This window comes from Trichoplusia ni, chromosome 6 (genome assembly GCF_003590095.1).
Source record: "Trichoplusia ni isolate ovarian cell line Hi5 chromosome 6, tn1, whole genome shotgun sequence".
NCBI lineage: Eukaryota > Metazoa > Arthropoda > Insecta > Lepidoptera > Noctuidae > Trichoplusia > Trichoplusia ni.
The window spans coordinates 1,412,538-1,436,348 of NC_039483.1; the positions used below are offsets into that span (position 1 = coordinate 1,412,538).

The 23,811-nt window shown below is 34.8% G+C and overlaps 2 protein-coding genes and 1 non-coding gene across 6 annotated transcripts in view; 2 read left to right on the plus strand and 1 right to left on the minus strand.

The window, feature by feature from the left end:
* The first annotated feature begins 2,028 nt into the window (after positions 1-2,028).
* Positions 2,029-4,946, plus strand: LOC113495356 (amine sulfotransferase-like). Its single transcript, XM_026874041.1, has 5 exons — positions 2,029-2,237; positions 2,364-2,440; positions 2,804-2,998; positions 3,795-3,948; positions 4,308-4,946. Exons 1-5 carry the CDS (start codon positions 2,030-2,032, stop codon positions 4,667-4,669), a joined length of 996 nt encoding a protein of 331 aa, XP_026729842.1. The 5' UTR covers position 2,029; the 3' UTR covers positions 4,670-4,946.
* A 2,240-nt stretch (positions 4,947-7,186) lies between these two features.
* The window catches only part of LOC113494809 (soluble guanylate cyclase 88E), a 92,297-nt gene continuing 75,672 nt past the window's right edge, over positions 7,187-23,811 (minus strand). Inside the window, exons 3-16 of one of the 4 annotated variants that reach the window (XM_026873288.1) lie at positions 22,750-23,031; positions 21,376-21,581; positions 21,017-21,140; positions 20,288-20,429; positions 16,437-16,563; positions 15,745-15,949; positions 11,189-11,335; positions 10,693-10,825; positions 10,288-10,515; positions 9,541-9,939; positions 9,183-9,279; positions 9,027-9,105; positions 8,092-8,257; positions 7,187-7,628 (exon numbers count right to left, since the gene is read on the minus strand). In XM_026873288.1, coding sequence (XP_026729089.1) covers positions 7,324-7,628; positions 8,092-8,257; positions 9,027-9,105; positions 9,183-9,279; positions 9,541-9,939; positions 10,288-10,515; positions 10,693-10,825; positions 11,189-11,335; positions 15,745-15,949; positions 16,437-16,563; positions 20,288-20,429; positions 21,017-21,140; positions 21,376-21,581; positions 22,750-23,031 — 2,640 coding nt within the window. In that variant the 3' untranslated portion in view covers positions 7,187-7,323. Of the gene's footprint in view, positions 7,629-8,091; positions 8,258-9,026; positions 9,106-9,182; positions 9,280-9,540; positions 9,943-10,287; positions 10,516-10,692; positions 10,826-11,188; positions 11,336-15,744; positions 15,950-16,436; positions 16,564-20,287; positions 20,430-21,016; positions 21,141-21,375; positions 21,582-22,749; positions 23,032-23,811 lie in introns of all 4 variants that reach the window. The other 3 variants (XM_026873289.1, XM_026873287.1, XM_026873290.1) reach the window with 3 other exon arrangements.
* Trnaa-agc lies at positions 22,195-22,267 on the plus strand. The gene has a single exon. It is a non-coding gene; the product is annotated as a tRNA-Ala (tRNA).

The window sequence follows — 23,811 nt, forward strand, 5'->3', positions numbered from 1 at the left end:
AAAATACTGGAACTATAAAAACGTTGTTTGTTTCATTTTTAGTACCTTGTTATAACAATGGTTCATTTCTTTTCTATTAATCACTAAAATAACTTTTTTTCGCGTTGCGATAAGTACAACGTCAATAAAGTTATACAGCCTATTTCCTCATTCAATTTTCATAAGACTCCCATTCATTAGGAATTATCTTTCACTGATTCGTTTACGCACCGCATCGCGTGTGTACAGTGACACGGTCGAGTGCGTTTGTACGTTACGCAACGAATGCTATCACACACAGTAATGTACGTTGCACTGACGAAAACGGAAAGTTACCGAGTAGGAAGACGGGCACGGAAATAATGTGCTGAGCCGTTTTGTGGCTGAAGCAATTTCTACTCGTAGTTGGGTACAGTTGTTGTAAAAAGTTCTTCTCTCAAAACAATTTAACCGACTTGCTCAATCAAAACTAGTAAAGTCGACATGTAGTAAATAATATTTTTCAGCTAGCTACCGAAGAACTCTATAAAGCAACGACACAAGTTATTTTAAGTTAATGGTCTCTCGTCTTTCATTTTGACTTGGATTTTCTTAAGGTCTTGATCAGAGCTGTTGTTTTAAACAAAAAGGGACTCACAAGAATATACGTCTTTTTCATATTAGACTTTAGAAACTATTGATTTTTATAAAACTTTATCTCTTGAGCGTACACGTCGAGTAAGTGTCCTGTTATAAGAGGTTGGCAACTGATCATTGGATTAAATAGGTATATTTATTCACTAATTATGTTACATAATACTTAATATTTACTTGATAAATATCTACCTATGATAACACAAACAGATTAGCGTTTAACAACTTATATTTATACAATAATACGGTTTATGTTCTGCATGACAGAGCAAATCACAGTAATATTTTAAATGAGAGAGTATTTAGTGTGTATATATGTGTTACTTAACATTCAAATGGCTGGACCGACATCGATTGCGATTTGCTCTAGCATAAATGAGAAAAGCCGCACATTTTACAAAAGTATTAGTCTCACACGTGCCTTTCGTGTTTTTCTTTTATTCAAGTTTCTTTATTTAATGCTTATTTTACCATAATAAGATGTACCCAACATAGGTAGAAATTACATAGTTAAAATACCTGTTGGGTAGAAAGTGCGAATGCATTTGTTTACTATGGAAGTCCTGCGTCTGATTATAACTAGTGCCAGGTGGTAAGTTCAGATGAAAATAAAAGCTAATAATGCGCAACCGGCTGAACCAGTCCTACTACTCCGTACCTAGATCCATAGGGTAACCATGTCTATTACTGATTTTGAAGAGAACTTTTCGTGTTTTTTTTCAGATGTGAGTCATCTTTGGACGGTCAGTGATAACTAACTTAAGGAGCAGAGTATCTTATTAATTTTGTTTATATCTAGAGCCTCACCCTGCTTTGAGTTGAGTGGAAGGGAGTGTCAACTGACTTAAAAGTGACCATGTTCCTTCTTTGTATACATTGGTCGTCGCGGTAACCTTTTTGGTCGCCTTTTAATTCCGCTGGCAAGATATTCGTGACCTTATCTAGGCTCTAAATTGTAGTCGAGTTTTTAGGATAGTCACATCGTTTTCTGTTTTGATTTAGTGCAAATTTTCAAGTTTTATTTGACTAGATATTAGTTCATATAAATGCCGTAGGGAATATCTACTTTACGCAACAACTTTTACAGGTGAAAATATATAAATATATTTTTATATAAAATACCAAATACTTCTTCACAGTCCATTAAATAACAAAGCAATCATATAACAAAACAAGCCGTTCCAAATGTTTACAATTTCGTAACTTAGAATTAAGAATTCAACATTAAGGAAATCGTATTACTTGGTGATCCTAGTAGAAAGTCCAACCACTTTCTGCAACCAAGGGGAAACACGATGCACCGATGCAACAAACGAACAGAACACTTCCGATAAACGCAGGCACTGGACGTCTTCTATACAGACCATATGTTCAGTTCTTAATTCGAATTCTAAGTAACAGACAATTTTTTTTCAATATGAGGACGCGACCAGTTTTGACGTTTTCGAAATTGGACCCTGAGACTGGGGAGTTGTTGGATAGGATGTTTGATAAGGAGGATTGTATGGTGGAGATTAATCCTGGGAGGGTGATCCTGCCGGCAGACTACATGACCATTGGACAGGATATCTTGGATATGGAGGTCCATGACACCGATGTCTGGATGTGCTCTTATCCGAGAACTGGTGAGTGATACTTTTTTTTGTATATGGATGGTACTTGTTTGTATTCTTCTTTGCCCCTTTACGTGTTTAGTTTATGTTGTCATTTCGGTGTAGACATGGTGGTTAGCTAAGTTTTTTTTTGTATAGGCTCTACATGGGCACAGGAAATGGTCTGGCTCATTGGACACGATTTAGACTACGAGGGAGCTAAATCCTTGCAGCAAGTACGTACTTCTATTTTTTAATTTATTTAATTTCATTTTCTTTATGCTAATTATTGTTATGACTTATAACCTTTTTTCTTTTAAATATAACATATTTTTTTTTGCGATTCCCAAATTTTGTAAGTGCTCTAACTGCGTACATGTTTGTCTGTCTCCAATTTGTCTTCATGAATAATAGTATTATCAACTATTTTAAACAATGCTCTTTCTTTTTTTTATAATCGAGAAGTATAAAAAGTCTATTAAATTCATCATCCTCGTATCCCTAATAAGGTAGTTACCCCAAACTGGTTTGACTGACCAAAACCTGTATATTTTAAATCCCTTATAACTCGTACTCATGACCTATTTCATAATCTCTAGATTAGATGTCCCTTAGTGGAGCTTTCATGTATCATGGTAGCTGGGCACTCGACGTGGCACAAGGAGTCCGTGCAGGGCACCTCCGTGGACCTGGTGAAGCACAGGCTCCCGTACCCTCGCTACATCCGCAGCCACCTGCCCTGGGACCTGCTGCCGGTCAGCATTGAGCGCGCTGATGGCTCGGCAAGACCTAAGGTAAGTTGCGTATTAGAAGAGACATTTGTATCTATATGAGTTTGATCGCTATCTCTGAAAATGTTTTTCTATATGTATGAAAGATATGATTTTTTTGAAGTGTATGTTTAATACTTCATTTCATCATTGGCCTAGCCTTTTCCCATCTATGTTGGGGTCGGCTACCAGTCCAACCGGTTTCAGCTAAGTACCAGTGTTTTACAAGGAGCGACTGCCTATCTGACCTCCTTAACCCAATTACCTGGGCAACACGATACCCCTTGGTTAGACTGGCTGTCAGACTTTTTCAAGCTTCTGACTACCTGTAACGACTGTCAAAGATGTAGGAATAACAGCCGGGACCCACAATTTAACGTGCCTTCCGAAACACGTTTAATACTTATAGTTTCGAATTTAGTGATTGATCTGCGTTGAATGTATATTTATATTATGTTTGCTGACGCCTATTTATCGGGATTCGGGATTCGATGACTAATTACGGACCCATCCGGCGTCCTTAATTTTCGGCGTGATTGAATCTTAATAATTGATGTTGTGGTACTCCAACACAAACAGTGGAAAAGTCTTATTTAGTAGGTATCACTCTAATGAAATTTCCATAGTTTCCAAGCATATTAATTACTCATACATTACGCGTACAACTTATACCAAAAAATACACGCTGGCGCTGCTTAGTAAACTTAAATTTACAGAGTATCGAAAGACTTCCAAAACTAAATCCTGTTATACCAACTTACAATGGTAAACAGCTCTGTGACCAGTATCGCTTCCATAGAATCTTTCCATTCTTTACCAGGTGATCTACACATCCCGCAACCCTAAAGACATGGTGGTATCATACTATCACTACTGCACGCTGGTGCACGGCCTCAAGGGCACCTTCGAAGAGTTCTGCGACCTCTTCATGAGGGACCGGGCCCCCTTCGGACCCGTTTGGAACCATATACTTGGTAAGGCGAGGACTAAAAATACTTGGTAACTTCTAAAAATTGTAATAGTAATCTTCTATGAATAGTATAGTTAGTGAATATCTTTAATTAATTATTTAATTGATTGCTCAAGTATTGTAATAATATTTCCGGAGTATTCTTGTTAAGTTTTTTAAGTAGTCGGAAGCATGTATAAAAAATATTTGTGAACTATTTCATCCGGGGTATTCCAATATTTTTTATTAGAATTATGCCCTGAGTCTTATGTTTTTAAACACGAGGCATGGATCATCCCTCTCGTTCCCAACACTTTTGTATACCATAATCGACAACTGCCAGACTTCTTTTACCATATAAGAAAGACTAACTCTTCTTCCCAGGCTTCTGGAACCGCCGCCACGACCCGAACGTTCTCTTCATTAAGTTCGAGGAAATGAAACATGATCTACCTTCAGTCGTCAGGAGAACGGCTGAGTTCCTCAACAAAGACCTAACTGACACCCAAGTCGACAAACTCTGCGACCATCTCTCCTTCCAAAACATGAAGACCAATCGAGCTGTCAATCTGGAAGCCATCTTGGAAAAGTCTTTCGGCACCAGCTACTTGGAATCCACGGATTTGAGGTTCATCCGCAAAGGGGAAATTGGTGATTGGAAGAATTACATGTCCGACGACCTTTCTCGAAGATTCGATGAATGGGCTGAACAGCATTTGAAGGGGACAGAACTCAGCTTTGAATAAGATCTTTTTGAAGATTTATTTTACGTTGATTTTGAGGAACAAAGTTTGTTTAGTTTTGTAATTGTTTTAATCATTGTATGGTAAGCAGTTTTAAATGTTAAGGTATAAAATACACTTGTCACTGGCTAGAATTTTGATTTAACATAAGCGCATTGATTAATTTGTCTTAATTGATAAAAAAAACAGTATTTACCTGTAATCGGGTCAGGCACATAGACATAATGGAAATATTCGAAACGTATTTTGTTTAACTTACGCAATAATTGTTTATTTTTAATTTATGATTATGTATCTTTTATTGTTTTAAAAATATATGTTTTCGTTACTTCCTGACTATTTCATTGATTTATTTTCCTGAACTAATTGCTACTTCAATTCAAATGTACAAAAATGTCATGTTAAGGTGTTTTTTTGTTTATTCGACTTCGTTTGCAAAGTATTGCTGTGTCGAGGTAACCTTGCGCCTTTATTCAATACAGGCTAAGGATCAATGTGGTATATACGAGAAGAGGGCCATACCCTACAGTGTGACGTATATAGGCTGATTTTAACACAATGCCATGGGTGAATAGCCTACAACTTGACCCTAAAGTATTAAAGGCAAGGAAATAAAACAACAAATAAAGATAATACAAACGTCAATAATAACATTTATCGTCGAAAGTTAACAATAAATACATTCAGTAGAAGTCATGGTGAAGCTTTTATTTATATAATACAGAAACTCAAATAATATACAAAAATATAATAGGTAGGTGTAAATGACAACGTGAATAATCTCAAAACGACTAGACAGTTATATTAATTGACTTATAACAATTAGCTGCTGCAGTGAAGTTTATAAATAAGTAAGTTTGAATCTATATTTTTGTAGTACGTATTATACGAAACAATTCGAAGCGGTTTACCAAAAACAAATTTCATCAAAAACATAAATGTGAAATGAGAGCCAAGTTCAATACTATAATATATGCCTTAGTCGTTGACTTCGACGACAAAAGGAGAGAGATCTAAATTAGTAGAAATATAAGATATCATTTCTGTTTATAAATTAGGATTATATATTATTGCCCAAGTTCTGACTTAGCTAGTTCTCACATACGGATAGGATATATTAAAAGACCAAGTAATTTTAACAAATTATTTTAAAAATGTCATCGTATTTAATTTATGGGATATCCTTATGATTCTTACGTCACTCAAAACTACATTAGCTTAATTTGTTTTAATGAAAAAAATGTTTAAATATTGTATTTATCAGATAAAAAAAATAGCTATACGCCATACTAGTCGCGTATTTTTTATTTTTTTTGTTTCGTCTAGTACGTAAAACAGTTAAGTAGTTGTTGATTAGACATTTTATAACATTTAGACTTATGAACCATGATCCTGGCTCCTGTAAATTCCTAACTACACAGAATAATACATACAAACAATTTGTGCCTAGGGAGGGCGTAGCGACAGTTTTCTACCAAAATATTTACATGGAACTTGAGAAACTTTGAGTCGTTTTTTTAATATTTCTGACGTTTAGGTATTCCTTATTTAATGTACTTATCTATGTGATCACTTAAGTTGACAGGGTTAAGGTACAGATTATATAATGGTATGCCATGATAAAAAGGCTATGAAAAATACTTGCATAGGTATAATATGATATGAACATGTTATGAAATCTTCTTACGGCTTTTAAACGACTAGAAAAAATCGCTACGCCCTTAAATACTAAGAGACGATCAGATAAATCTTTCAAAGTTACTAAGTAACCATCTAAATGTAAGTACAATAAAAATATCGTCTTCACTTCGTGTACAAGAAAATATATTCTATAATAATACATTTTAGGTAATGTCGACTGACATATCCGAAAACACTGTCATACAGCGTAAAAACGTTGATATTTCTCACATATTAAATGTTTTAAGATTCTATTGTCATCTTGTAAAGCTCTTCACTTGTTTTTCTCGATATAAATATCTTTGGAATCATTTTTGGGAATCATTCATATGAGATCTATGTTAGACTAAAAAATAGCGACAAAAAGTTTTTGATAAGTAGATTCAGATCATTATTTTTACGTTTTGATATTTCCTAAAGAGGGAAAATGTTACGTTTTACATTTGTTTTTACATTTAAACTTAATAAAAATAAAATTTGTAAGTTATAAATAATTAAGAACTTAAGTACGTATAATTTTCTATATTCTAAAACTAAGTATTTGTAAAAATGTACTCTGGACTAGAGAGAATTTGTATATGTTTGGTTTTACAACGATGTTTTTTAGGCCAAGATAATAAATAGATTCTGTTTAAAATTCTGATATCTACATTCTGGGTTTTGATATATTATTATACTTACTAGGAAGCTGTTTCACCCTTTTGCAATATTAAATTAAATATCGGATAAATTAATAATCAGAATTGGTAAACAAAAGTTACAACTGGTATGAACATAATGGCGGATAAATAAATTCCACAAAAAAATGAATTAAATAACAAAGTTGCTATTTTAAATAATTTTTCATATTTTTTCTAAACATAATTCATTCTTTATTTCGTTTGAATACCTCGATATTTTACGTGGTCTTTAACACAGATTAAAAATTCCCGCCAAGAAAGGGTAAAACATTAATGAAAAATTATAACTACATACAATTAAATAAGATGACAGCTCGAATTAGTTTTGTGCCTGACATGTGGGTTTCCGAACGCACCGCAGCATTGGTGATGGTTCACATTCTTCGTATGGTGGTGTCCATGGGGGACATTCCCTTGTAACTTGTCTTTTATAGAATCTTTGGACACTTGTTTATGGACACATGATTTGTTGTGTCCAGGAGCTATTTTTGCTTTAAACCTCCCAACTTTCCCTGGTTTTGGGTTTTCGATTGTTTCTTGTGTGCATATGTGTGATACTTGGTTGATATCTGTGTGTGCGTCTTGGTATTCTGTGTCTGTTTCTGAAAAAAAAAAACATTTATTGTTTTCTAGTTATGAAAGGAAATAAAACTTCATATTATTTTAATTCGTTGATTCAACTGGTAAAAAATCGTATGAACGCTGATATATATCTGGAAGTTATTTTGCAGATTCAGGGGATGGATATCAGCACTTCCTTTGAAAATTGAACTGCAATTTCAACATTTCATTATTAAGATATCGTATCATGTGAACAATTTTTGATAGAAATGTGTCACAACTTTCACGATATTTCTCATATTTGCATAAATCATAATTTGCTTAAGGATATTAACCATAATAATCAATATAGAAGAGCAAAGTAAGGTGAATTATTATAGTGTTTGAATAAAAAATAACATTATTCCAGCGCAAATCACACTACTAAGCGAAAATCCACCAAGAACTAAGAAATCATTATTTTCTCGATTTAAACACATAACAAACTACATAGCATTGACTTACCTATTTCATCACCACTATGTTTAGCCGTTGAAGACGCAGTTTCAGGTCTTAGCGTTGAATAGGACCCTCCAACGTTGGGCGGCGCGGAGTGAGCCGGCGACATCCGAGCCACGCACTGTTGGAACAGCGTGAAGCACCCAAAGGTAAGCCGAGGGCTAGTTAACATCTAGAACATTCCAGCGGTCGACGTTATGATGAGAAGGAACCCATCAATGTGATTATCCACCACCGAAATGTTTCAAAGCGATTTTAGTGATTAATTGTTTGACAATTTGACAGTTGAATCAGACAGTTTTTTGACTAATTATGGATTTAAGACTCGCACATACTGCGATTTGAATTGAGATCCTTTCGAAACCAAAATGTCGTCAAATTGTTAGTTATGAGTTTTGGAAAAGGTGTTATAAACAAATTCAGCAATAATAATATTATTTCTAAGCAGAATCAATTTTCAAGTACAATACAAGCTAAGGTGATCTGTCAAATGGTGTTAAATAGTAAGCATAAGTGTAAAACGCGTTAGAAACAGAATTAATTAGAAAAACATAAGAATTTAAGGTATTGCATATAGTTAGGAAGTGGTAAATAATTAAGAAAATCTTGGACTATAAATTAATTAAGCAATAAAGAGCAACGGATGTTATAACGATCCATTTATATTAGACCATAATAAGCATATCGACTTTCTAGGATATAAGAAGAAGAAAGTTCTAGAAACGATGAACATTCGAGCGTCGTTCAGTCGTTCATGATTTCTGGAACATTCCGTATTTGTCTAGAATAATATGTTATATGATTACAAGTAAGTATACAAATAAGTACAATGACGGACTTAATGCCAGATGCATTCTCTACCAGTCAACCAAGAGGTAGTGCAGTGAGACTAGAAGCAGGTGTGTAATTGGTAGACAGTCGATGAAATAAATTTCTCATACCGCATCAACCATATTGTCATTATCTTTTTCTTTGGGTTGTGGTGCTGTTCCAACTCTGCAGGGTGACGTTGAACTGTAACTAAAGAATTAAGGAGATATTAAAATAAAACAACATCTTGACATAATTAATTCTGGTAAAAATGTGCTAATATTTACCAAAACGAGGAGTTGAGACTGTCGGCAGTTCTCGCAGGATCCACGGATTCGGCGTCAGTCCACATACCAACCACACTTGTTGAGTTTGATCGTGATTCTGAAACATCAAAATTAAAATTATAATAATTATTCTGGGAAGGGCAAAGCACTAACCCGTAACTAAGGCTATAATACTAGACGACGATGACGTAGGTCTATTATGTAAAATTCGTCACGGTGTTTATACTTAAATTCTCCCAAAACCGCTAGACCGATTCTCATAAATTTTTGTGTGCACATTGGGTAGGTCCAAGAATAGGACGCGCAAGAAAGTGTAACTTACTATAAATGTTACAAGCTATTCAAGTTTAATGTTCACCTCTTTCCCGTTCGGTCCTATTCGGGGAATTCGCTATACTCCGTCTGGCTACATCTTGGAAAGTGACAGGAGAATACATCCGTCTCTCTTCAACGGGTGACGTCATCGTTGTAGTAGGTGCAGCTACTTGGGAAGCTCTCACAGAATTCTGCAGAGTCATTAGAGCCCCACAATTTACATTCACTAAGGAGTTTGGTCCAGAATTTGGAAGTTCTTGTATCCGCGAGTTGTTTTGTTCTTTATTGTTCATTTGTTGTGCTGAATGCTCTGCGATACTGTCTCTGACGTCAGCAGCTCTTTCCCATTCCAGTTCTGTTCCTGGTCTGAGTTGTGGTGATATGACCTTGGTGAGGGATGGACGGGATTCACGCCCTTCCAGCCAGTACGTTTTCATTGCACCTGCAACGGTTTGTTCGAGCAAATGAGTAAGATTTTGTAAATATTGTATTTAACTTTAGTAGCCACAGTGTAGAAAGCTATTATACTTAAGCATATTCAAACAACTTCAAAAAGGTGGTCGTTCTTAATTCATATTCATTTTTTATGGTTAATAAGGCAGAAATTCGGAATGGATGATCTGATTTTGTTAATTCTTTTTTCATTTATCATAAAATAGCGGCTATTTGGATATTTTAATCCTGTTTAGCTCAGTAATTTTTGATTTGAAGTCAATTGTATCTTTTGTAACGTTTTTAACGGTTAATACTATAGCAGCTTCTACCGTCACAACAGTCATATTATGCTCACCTTTCCCCTTAACCTGTATCTCCCCTCGTTCAGTCACCATGTACGATGGAGACAGCAGTTCCTGCGTGGTTTGTGAGATATGTATCCTCATGGCTTCCGATGTGGACTCCATGCGGGAGGCTGTGTTCACAGAGTCTCCGAAGAGGCAGTAGCGAGGCATCTTCAGACCTACTATACCAGCTACCACTGCGCCGGAGTGGACTCCTACTCGTATTGATAAGTGGGAACCTGAAATGACAAACATTTTAAAAATGATTATTGACTTGTTTAAAATCTTCAGTTTTTATCCACTATTAGGCACACGTAGCTTTGTTGATTTGAGACTTATGTGTCTATAATATTCCAAGCATTTTGCACTTCACCACCTTACCACGTAAGGACAATTTGTATCAAATCAAACCTCACCTGTGCTAGGGTCCTTCAGGTCAGTGATGGCGTCCACCATATCGAGTGCCATGTCGCACACCTTCTCTGCGTGGTTGTCCTCCTTCTCCGGAGCTCCGGACACCACCATGTAGGCGTCGCCTATTGTTTCTACCTGGAATTTATGTGTAGTAGGTCAGGTAAGGTCAAAGGTTTGGTAGGAATCAAACTTGAACTGAAGTGGAGATTTTTAGGTGTATTTTTTTGCTAGTCTAATTCAGTTCTGACATCCCAAATTATTACCGATTTTTTTCTTTGTTTCAATTCTGATAGCTGATTTCACAATAGATAGAATTATTTAGTGGTTGCAAAAACGTAAATAATGGCAAACAATTATATCATTAAATTGCTATATTTTCTTTTTAATATCTTTTAGCATTTACCTAAACTGGATATTTTGTGTTATTTCCCATAAATTTTGAAATCTGCGCCAATATGATTTAAATCCCTACTTCCCAAACAATTCATCTTCACTCACTTTATATACCCTGTTCCTTTCGGTAAGGGTATCGAATATGGAGTACATAGCGTTGAGCATGGAGACCACCTCCATGGGCGTGATGCGTGAGCAGATCTCCGTGAAGGTCACCACGTCGGAGAACAGGATCGACACGCTGTCGAACATCTGGAATAAATAAAGGATGTTGAACTATGAAGAACTTCCATGTATACAAGAAACAGTTGATGAGGATCATGGCACAAGAATGGAGCATGGAGTTGGAAACACACAAGACGTTCGAAATTCCAAACATTATTTATTATTATTAATTACCAAGTTTAAAAAAAACGATTCTCGCACTAGTTAATCCTCGCATCACAGCAGTTTCCGAAAAATTCAAATGACATGACACGAAGGCTCGGAAAAAACATTAATTATGCCGTCAAAGGACCAAATATGAGCAAACTAGAGAACGTAATGCCCGTGCAGTGGTTGCAATTTGTGTTACATTTTTAATATTAAGATTATTTGATAAAATATCATAACATTTGCGTATTATTGTAACCTATCACCAGTATCACCACTCATATAAGGCTACTTACCCTAACCGTGTATCAAATGAAATGTCGACATTGTAGCGCTCCTTTATAATACATTATATGGTATATTTAAAGCGGAACCGAGCCACGCAATAACCATATTTTACTAAATCAATCCAAACCCACATAACCCGTAATTCCAAAACAAACTGCTTTAAACTTAAAAGCGTATAATTTCTTTACCACAAACAGCTTCAGCCGGTAATTATAGTGCTAATAAAGTAGTTTATCTCTTCGGCGCCGCTACAGACACGTTTGTTTGTCGAGAATCTATCTAGCGTTGTACAAAGCGGGGATCAAAGGGTACTTTGAAAATACCACTTCGCCCTAATCTGAGACTTTCAGTTGTGGAAGCGAGACGGCACATTACATGGCGTAGATTAACGTCTTGCTCACACAAGGGCACTAAATGGCAAAATAATAAATCTATTGTGACGATATGCATGCGTATGTTTCATTTAAATGTAAGTATGTGTTAATGTCAAACTTAATATTAAAACTCCCAACAAATGATAAAGTTCGTGCCAGTTTTTCTCTATAGTAATGATATTTTGGAGGAATTTTATGTTGCGGTTCATCAATTTCAAAGTGCCAGAAAATCTTCTATTTTTATTAAAAACTTTTAGATTTCCAGGCCTTTAGTTATAAATAATTTGCGTTCAAAACTATCAGTTCATGATACTACGAAGTTCGATTTTCTCGTTGAAAATATTATTTGAACCGGCAATAATAACACGTGTATCAAAGTAACGTGCCCATAAATATATTATCGTATCAATGATGATATAAAAGTTATGTGTGAGCTTTTGATCGAACCTCTATAACATATTTTAAGGACTTATCCCGTTACCAAGGCAACCATTCATCGTTATACTTATTTCCGATATGGTTTAAGGATACATTTATTTTGCTTTTATATTATTTGTGACTAGCGACCTGCCCCGGCTTCGCACGGGTGGACATTTATTTTTTAAGCTTATTTTCCGGGATAAAATTTAGCCTGTACGGATTCGGAAGAATCCCTCTAAGTAATGGTAAAAGAAATTTTGAAATCGGTCCAGTAGTTTTTGAGCCTATTCAATACAAACATACATAAATACAAAGGTTTCCTCTTTATAATATTAGTATAGATTATTTGTAATGGGGTGAAATATTACGTACAGAAGAAAATAGTAAGATTTTTTTTCACGATTTCTTATTGTATTGTGAATATAAGAGGATGTTATTTATGAAAATGTAAATTATTAAATACTCTATGCATGTATACTACGAAGACTTTTGTCTAAACGAACCTTTTGTAGGTTAAGTCTATCAAGGTTGAAAGGGTATCAAAGTTTAAATCTAAGGGGATAAATCCAATATAATCTCATAATACAGCTGCTATGATTAGAATTGTAAATGATGCATTGTATTCCATACCTAACGCTTGATCTATTGTCTTAATTGAAATGTACGCTAAATAAATAAACGTTTCACCTAAAACTAAATCATAACTCATTCTGAAAACGCGTGAAAAATGATACGACGTCACATCTCACTCATAAATAACGTGTGTAACACGTTGAGAACTTTTTCAGCTTTCGTTTCTGGAAACTTGTAAAAATGTATTTTTATGTAAAAATTTTGGATGTCGGGCCTAAAACAGATGTTGATGTTTTGTCTGTTTTTTTGGAGATGTTACGGACCCAGTATTCAAGCAAAAAATATAAGAGAGAGATATAAATACAAGTTATTTTCTATTACACCTAATAGTTATAGTGTACCTCCATATTTAAAATTTTATCTAAACAGTTTGCAAAAAAATATTGAAGCGTTTTATCTTCTGAATGTGATGTATATTAATTATATTAATGATTTCAGGTCAGTGTCCCAATTCCGCTATTTACAATCGCCGATTAATGAACGGAAATTGGAATAAAATGACTCTACCAGTGTATTTTGTATTAGTGTACTACCACCACACTAACCAGTGTATATTGAACACTTACTATCTTCACAATGACTTGTCAATTAATGAGGCGGAATCAACAGCCATACAGCCAAGACTCCGGTTGGGTCCGAAACTCTTCAGGCAATCTCAATAAATACCGTTGTTAAAGAAATAGTAATGGCTTGTGATTGAAGCTCTATTAGTGGGTATTCTTTAGAGTAAGGCAAAACTAAAATAAACTTGTTGATTGTCTTAGTCATATTCATTATTTATATTTTTAATCCTTTCAACTCTATATATATTACAGTCTAGTCTAGTCATTTAACTTGAAGATAACTTGAGCGAGTGTATCTTGAGGTAACTTATGTGTGTGTTGAAGATTTATAGTTATCTTGCGCGCACAATTTAGTTTCAAGGATTGTACTGAGTACCTCTCTAAGTAAAAGGTATAATTTAAGAACCCAGTGACTACTACTTTTCTTGTTTATGTTGATTCATTACATTGTGTAGAATGAGAATAAACGACGACTCGGAAAGTCGGGGGGTATAGGTCACGCTCACGACGCTAAATATATTGTGCGCGATGTGTCGTGAGTTCGATCCCCGTGTACGTATCATTCCAGCTTCGTTATTCATTTAATAAAATGAAAAAGTTCCTAAAATATAGTATTTATTTTTGAAACCTACCTGACGGACTGATCAGTTCTTTTTTTGTCAAATGTCCTATTATCGAGCCTCTTTCCAAGGTCTATAAAAACAGATAATTGAAAAAAAAAACAAAAAGTATATTAACAATTTATGAATATTTTTTTTTATCGAAAACAGACGTAAAACCAGTAAAAATATCTTAATAGAAATATATAATCATATTACATATTCGTAGTTATAGACGAATACAGAAAGCAAGATAGATAGTAAATCAAATCAATAAACTCAGCACAAACAAACGCGTATAATAAAATCCGCAAGTGAAAACTAAATAAAATTTCTCTAAGAGAATTTCTATTTGATTTTATATTGGTTGTATGTAAAACTGTGCAAAGTTTCCTCATTATGGTAATGTCGAGGCCACACCGAGCTTTATCAAGCTGGGTACACACTGTCTGGAAGACTCGCAGGCAGTCCTAGCTCCCGGAGACGTTTATCCGTCTGTTACCAGGCTGTAACTCATGAACAGTACTAGACATTTAACATTTTCAAAAATACTAAAATAAGGTCGAAGTAGAATAAAAAAATCGATTTCTGCGATAAATTTGATGAGTGACCATTTTCTAAAGATGCAAGGTACCATTAATGTTTATTTACTTCTGGTATGTCGTTTTCCAGGCACCTTATTGCATCTAGGTGAACGGTTTCAAGAAGACACGTGTATGGATTAGAATCAGCAAGAAACTCCAAACATCAGTTCATCAGTTGTGTAGTATGTACCCAGCCTTTCACAAACGATACGGTCACGGATTCCCTGATCGATTGTCTCTTGTTTCGTTAAGCTGATCGTCCTTTGTCGCGGGGATTTCATTTAAAGGAGCTATTTGTTAAGGAACCTCGCCGTTGCTTATCTTTTACGAGAAATATTGTTAAGCTGTCAACGTTCCAAATTATTTATCGGTAAAACAAGGACATAAAGTATGGTAAATGAAAGGCATTTGAATAACAAGCTGGTGTACAAAAACATATTAACTTTTATAAGTAATTTGCGAACTCAATAACTTTCAGGGATAAAATATATAATAATGGTATGTAAACAAACTAAAAATGCTTTTGTACAAATATACACTTCTTAGTTATGTGGGTATTTTTCAGGAAGACCATTTGTTCAGCAGTAGACATATATTTAGGCTGAGACGATCATAATGATGATACATTTACGCTTAATTTGCGACCGCAGTAGAGTCGGCCTGTATCACCGAGTTAAGTTAGCCGTATTTAATTTAAAAAATAAGGTTACTAAAATCGTCCATAGCTTTTTTAAATGTATATAACTATATTTATAGATTCACTTGACAATGACAGTGACCACAAGGACGAGATTATGAACGTCGTTAGAGATTTCAAGTTTTACGCACCTCACAAGTATCTATAGGGTTCTCCCCATTCCGCAGCCTGTCGGCAACTTGCTTCGGTATCATCTGATACAACAGTTCGTCAGTCCTCTTCATCTCCTCATCCAGTTTCCTCATGGATTCTTCTAGCTTTTTACTCTTCTGCTGCTCTTGGTCTAACGCTAGTTTTAACTCCACGGATTGCTGTGTACCGGCTAGCATCAGGTCTCTGGAAGAGATTGGAGGTTTTCATATAGTTTCCGTTAGGTCCAAAAGCACAATGATGACTGGTAGAAGAGACTAATGATGACTTTTGTTACGTGGAGCTTGAGTTACAATAGTAATTTTGAGGCACCCCTTTTCCTTTTTTTACTAATGGTTAGCTACTTACTCACTTATAGCTAGGCAACTTTATTGCCCAGCACAAAGCAACAGAAATAATTTTAAAACAAGTTTTTTTTCCCAGTTTATACAATTATTGTGCTCTATCCGACATTGGAGTACTAAGGATGGCAATACATAAACTAATTTCATAGAATTTAGTCTGTACAAACTATTTTTTCAAGCAACTTAATTTAAAGACTCACTCCATTCCATCACTATATGATATACATCATCTAGTACCTACTTCACAATCAATACCCCTTATACTGAGTTACACAAACAGCTTCTTTAAGCAGCTTTTCATTTTTGCCTTAATTAGCCGCTATAAATACCTGCTGAAGTCATGCATCGACAGATCATTGATGTACAGCCCCGTGGAGACCAGCGCTGCCAGGTCCGGCATCACGGGGGTCCCCAGGTACATCATCATCCGCCAGTTGTCCATGTAGATCATTTGACCTATAATTTCATGGCACATTCAAAATATATTATGACAAAAGTTTTTTAAAACCGTTTTTTGTTTGTCGGCACTTTTTTGTGCTGTTCAAACCATTGCAACAACACAATACTACTGTGTTACAACTTACAAGTGATGTGAAACAACCTTTTTGGCTTTATTTTTATGTTAAGTGAGCTTCGTTTGTAAACTGAAACGAATGTCGAAATATTTCTCGAAAACCTTTGAAAATAAAGTCCAACAAAGGGTAAAGGTGATATGGTGCTTCACATGAAATTTCATTTACCCGTGATGAAAGGCTCTTCGTGGAAGGGGCCAGTGTCCGATACCCGATGACATTACAATAAAGACATACTATACTACTGTTTCGTGATGTGTCGTGACGTGGCAAAGCCCAATTGTCGACACGAGCAGACATAAAAGTGTCCGCGGTACTATACTTCTTTGTTTGAGACGGATAAGTTTCTGGTCGCGTCACGGTACGCCACGTTACAAAAGTATGTTTCATAGGGGTTTTCACCTTATAAACTCGTTTCGTAACGCCTTACCTACATAGGAAGACATCGTTGGATCCTTAACTCGCAAAGATTTAATCAACGCAGTGAGCTTGACTAGACTAACAGCGATTTTGCGAGAACAATACTTACTGCGTGACGTTTTAAAATGTATTTGTCTCAACATTCCACTTGACAATGACAGAGACAACATGACACCTAAAGCTCACACTATGCTGTCCGTTATTCTTGTTGTAAAGTCGTCGGGTATCAAACACTAGCCTCGTGCACGGAATCTAACTCATATCTAAAACATGTTTCTGTGAGAAGGTACACCACGCAGTGCATACTATCCACCGTATTGTATTTACATAGGGTACAGATATTTTTAAGCCTCTAGTGACACTTCTACAATCGTTATCGTTATTAAATAAACCATGTTTATAAGACGGTAACATTCTCGTTACAAAGATTTTTTTTATTAATGATTGACGGGCCTGTTGGTCTAGTGGTTAGTGACCCTGACTGCTATACCGGAGGTCGTGGGTTCGATTCCCGCCCAGGACAAATGTTGTGTGATGAGTATGATCATTTGTTCTGGTGTCTTGGTGTAATTTATCTATCATAAGTAAGTTTATCAGTTGTCTGGTTACCATAACACAAGCCCTTCTTAGCTTGGGATCAGATAACCGTGTGTGAGTTATCTCATGATATTATATTAAATTGATAGCCTGGTTGAGGTCACCACACCAAATTCTCTGGGCGCGACGTGTTTCGAACCTCGCGTGTCCTACGCGAAAAAAAATTGATTTTATATCAGTTATTTCTATTATTTTGTTTAAGAAACTATATAGTGTTAAATAATGATTTATGATTATTGTTGTGTTCTTCTTTGGTCCAAAACTTTTTTGTGATACCATTGACTATTATAACATCTTTATGTTAACTTACGTTACGAAATTAAAATTTCGAATTATGGCAATTCGAAATTTTAATTTGAATAACGCTTAAATGTATGGCAATGACATTTTGTTTCGACCAGTCACGTGACTTTGACCTGTCATTTCCATACACTCGAAATTTATCTGTTGCCGTTAACGATCGTAGAATTCTCACTTGGCTTGAGAGACAGATTGTTTGTGCGTGTCTACGTGCCACGACTACGTTTGATCGCTAGACATCGGTCACCTTTCAGATGTAAATTAATAATGTCGGGTAATGGTCTTCCGTCATACGCAAATCGCTTCTTACGAGTCATGCCTGGAAAGATTTTTATAAAATGTCAACTGATAATAAATGTAGAAATAAACTAAAGAATTGTTTACCGCCGTAAGATTATGTGGCTGTTCAAAATCTGAATAATTAAACCTTTTGGTAATACGCTACTGTCGTTTACGAAGTTCATTAAGATTATTTAACCAGAAATTGAAAAATTACACAGCTTCTCGCAATCCATATGCAAATACATACCTTTCTACTTGTCAATCAGTTTTCTTTATAAATTAGTGATTAATACCTACATTTTTACAGGTGGACATCAGTCAGTCAAAAACCCACAATAGTACCTACATATTATAATAAACAGCGTGATGCAGCTTTAACAACAAATGACGATATGATGTAACAACAAATGACGCTCTCCACGTATAATACATTACTTTGTAACTTTCCCTCTGTGAATTATATTGGCGCCCAACGCGGGTCTACAAAGTTTTTCAAAATTTTGCGGAAGAGTAATGTGTTTAATCTGGTTTCGTAAACTTTGTTTCAAACATTGTTCATTCCATACCTCGTGGTGAACGCGTAAATTAGGGAGAAACTAAACTGGACGTAGAATTTACGCTAAACGAAAGTAAGACTTATGCACAGGTGATAAAGTTAAAATTTGAGTGATGTTAGTCTTTTGATATTTACTCAAATTAGGACCAAAGTTAGATGTCCCCGAATGATAATTAGCTACCTGAATTTCAAATTGAATATTATTTTAATTATTTCGTCAATGAAAGTGAGCAATTACTTAGAATATCCTACTAATGTAATAAAAGCGAAAGTTTGTTAAAAATGTAGGTACTTTGTTCCTCTTTCACGCATAAACCACTGAGCGGATTTAGAGGAAACTTGATACACAGATAGTTTATGAGTAGGATTAATACATAGTTTTTTAAATCATTTTCGTTTTGTAGCGGGCGGTCCTGCGGGCTACACCTACTTATCTACGTAAATTATCTATATAGGTACTATATATACCATATATAATGATGCGAAATCAAATGTGACCATACATATCTGAGTGTGGATTAATAACAGATTGTACCTGACATGATATGTCCAGGGAGTCACTAGAAAATAGAGTCCTAGTGTCAGTAATAATATTAGGTTTTGTAAGAAACAAAACATATTTCTACAAAATTCTACAATTAACTTACTTACAATAGCAATAAGGTTTAATTTTGTATATCAGAACTTCTAATATCATATGAACATTAATAGGACCTAAACGTCATAAAAATAAGGCTTAATTTCGTGTAGCACTATAGTCATACCAGTCTTTACAATCAAAAGATGTTTAGAAAATGTTTTTCCAACCAAGTAATATCTTCTACGACAAGATATCAGAGTAATTCAATTAAGAGCCGGTGTCACCGATTGACATGGGTTCGAATCCGGTTTGTTCAACTGTCAAAATGAAATATTGGCTATTTCGTTGAGGACTAGAATAGTAACATTTCGTAAATGTTTTGTTATAAGGTAAGTATGGCTGTGATATTTTGAAGGATATTTTTTTGTGGCAAATGTGAGAATGTAAAAAATTGACTAAATTTTTTCTTCTTACTTTATCGGACTCAATGACGAGTCTTTACAGCCACAGCAAAATGCTAAAAAAATCTTTGAATAGAAATGGTTTTGCCATATTAATTTTCAACTGTTTTTCTTTTTATGGTTTCTGTTCCTGTCCGTAAGACAGTCCTTGTATCTATAACCAGGCTGTATCCCATGAACCATGATAGCTAGTCTGTTGAAATTTTCACAGATGATGTAAGTATGTTTTCGAAACACATTTTTCATTTTTTTTAATATTTAAATTAACTAATTAATTAATTAGTATGTTTGTACTTAAAATCGATGTACAGGCATTTTTCGTTTAAAATGTTGGTTGACAAAAATAATTTATTTGACGCGGGTTAAGGGTTGAAGGGACCATTTCACTCATAGAAGTTTGTTTGCACATTACCTTTTAGCCTCAAATTCTTGTCAGTAGCGGCCTCCGTCTCGTCAGACAGTCGTAGCAGTTCATTGCGTTTGTCAGGAGCCTTCTCATGCATAACAGCTTCCACGGTCACCAACTCAAAGATATTGTTCGTACGGTTTAATATCTGCAAGTATGTTGAAGATTGTAATATAAATGTGCCTATTTATGCCGTTTCCACAGGGTATTTGGAATGAGGATGAAGGATTGCAACGTATTGCCATACACTGACACAAGTCAACTAAACGGAAGCCATACAGAAGGGATACGACTATTTTTTGTTATTGTAAAATTGTGATTTTAATTTATTTGATTCAGTGCTTAGAGATAATTCTCATTTTTTTACTTTCTTGCAAAATGTTGTAATGTTGTATTACAAACTTATTTATGCCGACAATAGTGGCGCTAGTAGCGCTGTCGTTTCTCAAAACGCTGTAAAATTTGTTCGGTAAAATTTTAGTTCCTTTTTATGTCGCCAGCAAAAATAAATTTGTCTTTCATTGCCTTTGGCTGCGATATGTCATTATTTACAATATTTAAAAACGATATGGTATGTTTATACGTTCTTACATATTTTAATTTATAAAAAAATACTAAACAGTTGCTAACCTAACCTAACTTACAATGTCTTATGTAGTCTTTCTTTGAAAAGTAATCAAACAGTTGCAATTTTATGAATTATTTTGTTAATTTCAGTTCGAATTTAATACTTACAGTTTGAAACTTGAAGGCAATGAGTGGTCGCACGAGATCGAACCAATTTGTTATCTTCTTACCAACCAAATCTGGTAAAATAACCATTAACGAGTTGCCGATACTCCTCACAATCATATCGGATCTGTTACGAAACAAACACAATTAATACTGCTTTAATAACATTAGAAAAGTGACTTTAAAACTATGGATTAGATAAATTTCTGCTGCAATCGAGAGTTTTGTTGAATATGTCACTAAAAATGCAGAAACACGTTGGCAATTTTTAAAATATTAAAATGCTGCCTTTGGGCTAGATAGGTACTACATCAAATTGTAGCTTAGAGTGGATTTTTCCCATATATATTTGGTAAACTCACCCAAAAACGATACAGAACGGAAATATTTCGAACAACACCGAGGCACTGATCGGCAGATGTTTTTCTTCTCTTGTCATCGCTAAGGAAGCAAGCGTAAAAGCACGATTGTCGAAAGTCAGTTGAAATGTTACATGCACTGTGTCGAATAAAAGTTCTTCTCTTAATAATTCTATTCGCATTTCCTTGTGATAAAAGTGACGGGCTACCTAAAAATCAGTAAAGAATTATTTATTTCGAGGCTTGAAACTCTTGACAGCGCCATCTAGTGACATTAAAGAATAATAGAGAGTTAAGGTTGGCATACAATTGTAATAGATGTCGCTTTGGTCGAAAAGACAAATCATTTTTTTTCCGTAAAAGTGATGGTAGGTATTCCTATTCAATCACTAATAAAATTAGATTAGATTTTATTTTTCTTCAAAACAGTTTTGATCCTTATCTATACTAATATATAAAGCCGAAGAGTTTCTTTGTTTGAACGCGCTAATTTCAGGAAATACTTGTTCAAATAAAAAAAATATTTTGTGTTGAATAGACCATTCATCGAGGAAGGTTTTAGGCTATATGTATACGATCACGCTGCGACTAATAGGAGCAAAGATACTTCGGTTCAAAAATTCCTAACTTATATCTTCTAACCACGCGCACGAAGTCGCGGGCAACAGCTAGTTGTAAAATAAAGGTAGAGACAATACTTTAATTACTGTTGTAATTAAAATTGCGATTGCATTAATATTAATGTAAAAGATTTTATACCTATAAAATTAAAAAAAATCGGCGAAGTCGGAACCATACTGTTATTTCATCATTGTAACTACCGGGGGCGTAGCTCAGATGGTAGAGCGCTCGCTTAGCATGCGAGAGGTACCGGGATCGATACCCGGCGCCTCCAAAAGTTTGAACTTTTTCTTGACCTTTTTGTGCAACTAATTAATTTTCTTGAGCATAATATTATATTATTTTTTGGGAAATCTTTCATTTTTTAAGTCAATCTGTCACTTAGATATTTTGTTGTCATTTAAAATTCAATGAAATGTAACAAATTACGGAATCAATTAGTTTCTTGAATGATTTGATAATAATTATAAAATCGTTGTAAATTAGATATTGTTATAAAACTAATTCTTATGTCATTCAAATTACATAAAAACTTTAGTAAATCCCATGTGGATATGTCTTTAAAATTGAAATATGTATTTATTTAAATTTTATATTTTAGCATTCAGAAATATCAGCGCTTTTAGTGCGGGAAAAGTGAATGTTTCCTATACTATTGCATTGTAACACATAAATTGGGTTGGGTTAAACAAGGGCACGATAAAATAATAATACAAGGTACATAATTATATTATGTATAATTGATCTAGTACTCACCTCCCTTATTTGTCCCATTGCGTAATAAACAAATCCTCTTCGTTTAGATCGGTAATGTAAAGTCAATCCTTGCCGAGTTTCATTCTCGCATATGAAACTTGGCGCCCTCATTCTGGGATAACTAAATTTTAAATACTCGTGAAGATTGTCCAATCCGTTGAGAAAGTCTCGCATGTGTCTGCCAAGTACTGATAAGACTCGGTCGTAACCATATTGTGAAACGAAACCGACGAAGTACACTCCCATTTGATCCATAAATTCACGTTCTGTCATCCCTAAAACCTGCAAAGGAAAATAAAACGCCTGATTTAAAAGTTATAGCAAAGTTTTTTGTACACTACTCAGAAATTGGTTGCAAATTTTTAATTTATTGAGACTTGCGTTTGACTTGTAACTAGGTAAAGTAGTGTAAAGTTTTTGTAATCAAATTTTGGTGGCTGTACATACTATTATACAGTTTTATTTAAAACAAATTGATTTAAAGTTTTTACAATAAATTAAACTAAACTAATATTTATTTTCTTTTATTTTTTCGGCAAACGTTGTTTTGCCGAATTTTTTTTCTAGTTGTAGGTATTTAAAAAAAAAATAAAAAAAACAAACAATTTCGTCCAAAAAATAAAATATTTTTTTTAGTGTGGGCAACCCTTATCACTTAGTGGTATGAAAAACAGATGTTCTATTCTCAGACCTACCTAATATGTATACAAAATTTCATAAAAATCGCTCGAACCGTTTCAGAGGAGTATGGTAACTAACATCGTGACACGGGATTTTTATATATTAGAAGATAAAATGAAAAATATACATTACTAGCTTTTGCCCGCGACTTCGTTCGCGTGGAACAGTGACTTCCGGCAGATTTTTGGTTTTACTCACATAGTTCCCGATCTCGCGGGATTTTTGAGAAGTTCCCGCTCCCGCAGGATTTTTGGGATAAAAACTATCCTATGTCCTTTCTCGAGTTCCAAACTATGTCTGAACCAAATTTCATCCAAATCGGTTCAGTAGTTTAAGCGTGACGGAAAGACGGAAAGATTATTATCGCATTTATAGCATGGG